The following is a 5,853-nucleotide window of genomic DNA, read 5'->3' as shown; positions in this document are numbered from 1 at the left end:
CCCCATAAACTGCCAGCTCCATCTGTGTTTGCTGAGGTGCCCCGTTCCTCCACCTGAACATCCTGCAGGACACCCACATCCTCAGGGCTCTGAGCCTGACCTAGCACCCAACCTCAGCATCTAACCACAGCCTGAAACCATGGCCAGGAGATGGTGATGGCACATGCAGGCATCTCCTGCAGCACATGCTGTCAGCCCTGAGGCTTTTCTGATCCTCCTCCCCACCTCCTACTCAGTTAAATGGACTTTTGATGATGTCCTCACTAGAAAGGGACCAGAATCAGACGTAACCAAGAAGACTGCTGCAGCAAACGCTGTCAGCACCGGCTGCCCTCTCCCAGCTGGGGCTGACAAAGCTCTGCTCCAGCCACGTGCTGCTCCCCACGCCACACAGCCACTGTCACAGAGCAGCTGGAACTGCTCCTCAGTTCTGCCCATCTCCCGTGCAACAGCTGGAGATAGGAAAGGGCATCTGGAAAATCATAGAATCATGGAATGGTTTGAGTTGGAAGGGACCTTAAAGCTCCTCCAGTTCCAACCCCCCTGCCAGCAGCAGGGACACCTTCCACTAGACCAGGTTGCTCAAAGCCTCATCCAGCCTGGCCACAAACACTTCCAGACAGGAGCAGCCACAGCTTCTCTGCCCAACCTGGGACACTGGCTCACCACCCTCACACCAAACAATTTCTTCCTCACATCTCAGCTCCATCTCCCCTCTGACACTTTCAAGCCATCACCCCTTGTTCTCTCACTCCCTGCCCTTGGCCAAAGTCCCTCCCCAGCCTTCCTGGAGCCCCTTCAGGTACTGGGAGGCCACTAGAAGGTCTCCCTGGAGCCTTCTCTTCTCCAGGCTGAACAGCCCCAACTCTCTCAGCCTGTCCTCACAGCAGAGCTGCTCCAGCCCTCGCATCATCCTCGTGGCTTCCTCTGGACTGGCTCCAGTAGGTTCTCAAAAATACATGTTTGAGAGAAGCAAGGCTGAATCTGGGTCAGTTTAACATGGAAACACTCGTCAGGACTGATTCACAAACCTTTCGCAGAGGAGAGAACCTTCACTTAACCCCACAGCTCAGCAATCGAGAGATCTGGGCTCAGGAGAGAAGGAACCTTCTCCTGCAGCCCCGTTCCTCCCTACAGGACCTGATGCACTTTGGATATATTCACCATTAAGGAGGGAGAGGACACCCACCTCAGTGCCCCATCATCTCCCGTGTGTGTTGTGGTCACTGAGGTTTCAGTCTGTGCTCCAGAAAATGTTTAGTTGGTCATTACAGGGAGGCAGCGTCACCACAGCTGACTGCTCCTCTCCATAGATAGTGGCAGGAGATGCAAGTCCAAGGCTGTGCATGAGGAGGTGTCCTCAGGTCCTTTTATATCCTGAACAAGTGCTCTAGCCAAGGGGACATTGGGAAAATGCACTTTGTTTTCTTCTCTTCTGTGGCTCTAGCCCACATCTTTGGGGTTTTTTTTTGTAAATGCTTAAATGCAGGGAGTGGAAGAGAACAGCACACGTGTGATAACGTCTGAACAGCAACACGGCTGATGAGGAGCAGCTGAGGGAACTGGGGGTGTTGAGCCTGGAGAAAAGGAGGCTGAGGGGAGACCTTGTGGCTCTGTGCAAGTCCCTTGGAGGAGGGTGGAGAGAGGTGGGGGTGGGTCTGTTCAACCAAGGCCCAAGGGACAGGACAAGAGGAAATGGGCTCCAGTTGTGGCCAGGGCAGTTGAGATGGGATGTGAGGAAGAATTTCTTTGCTGCAAGGGTTCTGAGGCATTGGAAGGGGTTGCCCAGGGCAGTGGTGGAGTCCCCATCCCTGGAGGGATTGAAGAGTCGTGTAGACACAGTGCTGAGGGACATGGGTTAGTCATAGGGGACTGGTCAGTGTTGGGTTCATGGTTGGACTTGATGATCTTAAAGGGCTTTTTCCAATCCGGGCAGTTCTGTGATTCTGGGATTAAACAATGACTAATAACATCCACAAATTCCTAGTTCTGCTGGAGTTAACAGGCTCGAAACCACCCCAGCTGTGGTGGTCTGGCAGTTACGGTCATTCCTGACCCCTTACCAACTAACAATTCACCTTTGGTGTCATTTAAAAACCAACTCAGACACCTTAACTCTTCCTAACACAGCTGAGCCACTGCTCCAGCTCTGCCCCGTGTTGCAGCACCCGGTGGACGCAGCCTCCCCACACGCAGTGAACACGCGCTACGTACATTGTATGGACATGGGAGACACCAGCTCTTCATCCAAATCGTCCACGTCATCCGTCATGATGAAGTGTGAGGGGTTGGGCCGTGGGGTGCCCATCCAGCTGGGGTCAATGTTAAGGGCTGATGCCAGGGTGTGGATGCCTGGGTTGTTGACGATCTGGAAGCCGCAGAGCAGCTCTATCTGCTGCCAGCGATGCAGACGCTCCCGCAGCGCGGCTGTCACTTCGCTCAGAGCTTGCCTGGAAGCAAGAATCAAACAAGGGAAAATGTAGGGAATGAAGGAAAAACACACCATGTATTGTCTGAAACTGGGAGGCCAGTGGTTTGGCTTTGTATCCTAACACTTGAGACATCTTCCATTCCACTTTCAGGAATGAAAATGGAAATTCACCTCCAGGAGAAGAGGAAATGGGCTCCAGTTGTGGCCAGGGCAGTTGAGATGGGATGTGAGGAAGAATTTCTTTGCTGCAAGGGTTCTGAGGCATTGGAAGGGGTTGCCCAGGGCAGTGGTGGAGTCCCCATCCCTGGAGGGATTGAAGAGTCGTGTAGACACAGTGCTGAGGGACATGGGTTAGTCGGGGACTTGTCAGTGTTGGGTTCATGGTTGGACTCGATGAGCTTAAAGGGCTTTTCCCACCCAGGCAATTCTGGGATTGTGGGAAATACCCAGGGATAATCACTTCACAATGCTGCAGCCTCCTGACTCTCGGGAAAGACCTGATTTAATTTAGTTTAATAAACAGGACTTTTAATTGCTCTGCATAACTTTGATTTCTCATTTCACAAAGATAAAAATTAAAAGGTTATTGTTTAAAAGGAGCAAGTCCAGTCCCAGAGAATTAAAGTCAACAGGAGCTCAGCAGAATGAGACCAAGAGGACTGTGCATGCTCGTGTCTCTAACACTAGAGGGGTGAAAGAGGGAGGCAGAAATAAGGGGAGGGAGGAAGCAGATACTCACTTTGCCGTTAAGATTTTATGATCAACATCATCTAGAGATGAGCTGTGAGCAACATGAAATGTTCCAAACAGGGTGTTTCGCTTCTTTTTAATTTTTTCAGCCTGGAACATCAACAGAAAAAGGTCACAGGAAGAAGATGACCTTGTGTTTTCCACCAGGACAAGAACATCCTGGATGGGTTGAGACAGAAATAGTCCCTGCAGCTGTTTGCACACGTGTGAATAGTGTGAATTGAGTTTTTACTGAAGGATGATAATCTTCCCAACACGGCGGGTGAGGAATTTGCCAGCAGTAACTAAGCAGGTTGGGGCTCTCATGCTTCTCTTTGGCCCTTCTGACCTCCCAAAAATCAGAGGGAACTACCTTATCCAGCCAATGGCTCTCTCAGAAAGCCTTGTTTTGTCTTTCCCATGAGGAAAACACCATTAATGCCCCAGGGCTGCTGGTTTGGGGAGGTTTTTTGTTCTGGGGTTTGGTTTTTTATTCATTGTTTTACCTTCCCTTTGTGGCACTGTACTAAAATTAAATTCTCCAGACACAGCTCTCTGCTTCACAGACCTAGTGACATTAACTTGAGACTTACAGAAGATAAACCAAAAATGTGGACGTGAGAACTGACAGCAAAAAGAAAACCACAGCAATGTTCAAATGTTCAGAATAAAAACATATTAAAGCAGGAGAGTTTTCCTGTGCTGCCAGCTCTGTCTGCTGTGCCCGTCCACAGAGACTAACGCGTGTCACAACAGCTCCCTGCAGCTCATCGCGTCCTGGCTGGCACAGAAAATTTGAAACTACTGGGAATACAGAAATGATTCATCGCTACAGATGACATGCACATGCTGGAAAACTGGTTGCCCGTGCATGTAAATCACCTGGAGCAGGGACAAGCTTCATAGGTGCAAACCCTTCTGTGTTGGGCCCCTGAGTCCAAGAAGGACATGGAGGTGCTGGAGCGTGTCCAGAGAAGGGAACGGAGCTGGGGAAGGGTCTGGAGCACAAGTGTGCTGAGTTCCCTTGTGGCTGAGGGAACTGGGGGTGTTGAGCCTGGAGAAAAGGAGGCTGAGGGGAGACCTTGTGGTTCTGTGCAAGTCCCTTGGAGGAGGGTGGAGAGAGGTGGGGGTGGGTCTGTTCAACCAAGGCCCAAGGGACAGGACAAGAGGAAATGGGCTCCAGTTGTGGCCAGGGCAGTTGAGATGGGATGTGAGGAAGAATTTCTTTGCTGCAAGGGTTCTGAGGCATTGGAAGGGGTTGCCCAGGGCAGTGGTGGAGTCCCCATCCCTGGAGGGATTGAAGAGTCGTGTAGACACAGTGCTGAGGGACATGGGTTAGTCGGGGACTTGTCAGTGTTGGGTTCATGGTTGGACTCAATGAGCTTAAAGGGCCTTTCCAATCCAGGCCATTCTGGGATCCCATGTGCCTGGAGAGGCGATGGCTCATTGCCATTTCCAGCCCCAACTTACACCTCTATGAAGGTTTGTGTTGCACTTTTTTAAAAATATGCAAATTTAAGGCATTAGAAGGGAAATAAAGGTGCAGAGAAACCAACCCCACAGGTTTCATCCCCCAAACCTTTCCCACAGCTTCGAGGGGAAGACCTGGGACAAGAGACTGAAATTCTCACCCCCTCCTTGGCCACCAGCAGCTGCTTCTCTGCGTTCTGTTTCTTGATGTTGTAGTACTGGACCTCCACCTCATGGGTCAGCTGGAGCCATTTCTGCAGGGCCTCGGGCGCAGCCCAGCTGCAGTGGGACTCCAGCTCCTTCTCGGCGTTCTTCAGAGCCATCCGCACCTGGGAGAGAACCAGCCAACGTGGCGTTGCAGCAGCGGCGGGGACACCCTGTCCTACTGCAAGGTCACCCCGACCACTGGCTGCCAACCCCGGGGCTTTGAAGACAGAAGAAAAGACAAAAAGACTCCACGTAACTTCACCTTACCCAGGACAGAAGCAAAAGGAGAATAAAGACAACATTGGGGAAGGGTTTAGAGGGGAAGGGTGTGAGGAGAGGCTGAGGTCACTTGGTTTGTTCAGCCTGGAGGAGACTGAGAGGAGATCTCCTGGGGGTCTAGAACTTCCTCCCAAGGGGAAGAGGAGGGGCAGGCGCTGATCTCTTCTCTCTGGCCACCAACCAATGCCAGGAGCAGAGGACATGGCAGGAAGATGTGGCAGGGGAGGGTGAGGTTGGCCATGAGGAAAAGGTTCTTCAGGCACCCAGAGGGTGGTGGAGCACTGGAACAGGCTCCCCAGGGAGGTGCTCATGGCACCAAGCCTGACAAGATTCCAGCAGCATTTGGCCAAGGCCCTCAGGGACATGGTGTGAATGTTGGGCTTGTCCTGTGCAGGGACAGGAGTTGGACTCCAGCATCCTTGTGGGTCCCTTCCCATGTACAACATCCCATGATTCTATGAAAGGTCACTAGGTGGAGAGGTGGCATCCTGGTAGTGCAGGAAGTAGGAGAGAGGAGCGTGGCTGTGCAGCCATCCCACAGACAAGGCTGCTGCTCAGATGACCAGAACACTGGATGGTGCTTTCCCTTCATCCCAAAGGTCAGCTCCTTCCTCAAACATCTCCAGCCACAGCGACACTGTCCTGCCTCAGCACCCCCGTTCTCAGGAGGACAAGCAGAGCATGTGTCCATCATTGAGCTGGGTCAACCCTTCCCATCAGCTCCTCTGCCTCGCAAC

The 5,853-nt window shown here is 52.1% G+C and overlaps 1 protein-coding gene across 1 annotated transcript in view; it reads right to left on the bottom strand.

Annotated features, from left to right (window-relative positions):
* The window catches only part of LOC104525749 (stromal interaction molecule 1-like), a gene marked incomplete at both ends in the record, with an annotated part of 9,769 nt that extends 4,810 nt beyond the window's left edge, over positions 1 to 4,959 (bottom strand). Inside the window, 3 exons of the mRNA XM_029085194.1 lie at positions 2,215 to 2,450; positions 3,171 to 3,271; positions 4,792 to 4,959. Coding sequence (XP_028941027.1) covers positions 2,215 to 2,450; positions 3,171 to 3,271; positions 4,792 to 4,959 — 505 coding nt within the window. The remainder of the gene's footprint in view (positions 1 to 2,214; positions 2,451 to 3,170; positions 3,272 to 4,791) is intronic.
* Between the last annotated feature and the right edge of the window lie 894 nt (positions 4,960 to 5,853).

This window comes from Antrostomus carolinensis, unplaced genomic scaffold (assembly GCF_000700745.2).
Source record: "Antrostomus carolinensis isolate BGI_N321 unplaced genomic scaffold, ASM70074v2 scaffold14775, whole genome shotgun sequence".
NCBI classification, from domain to species: Eukaryota; Metazoa; Chordata; class Aves; order Caprimulgiformes; family Caprimulgidae; genus Antrostomus; species Antrostomus carolinensis.
The sequence above is the reverse complement of the archived record's forward strand: the minus strand, read 5'-3'. Positions and strand labels throughout refer to the sequence as shown.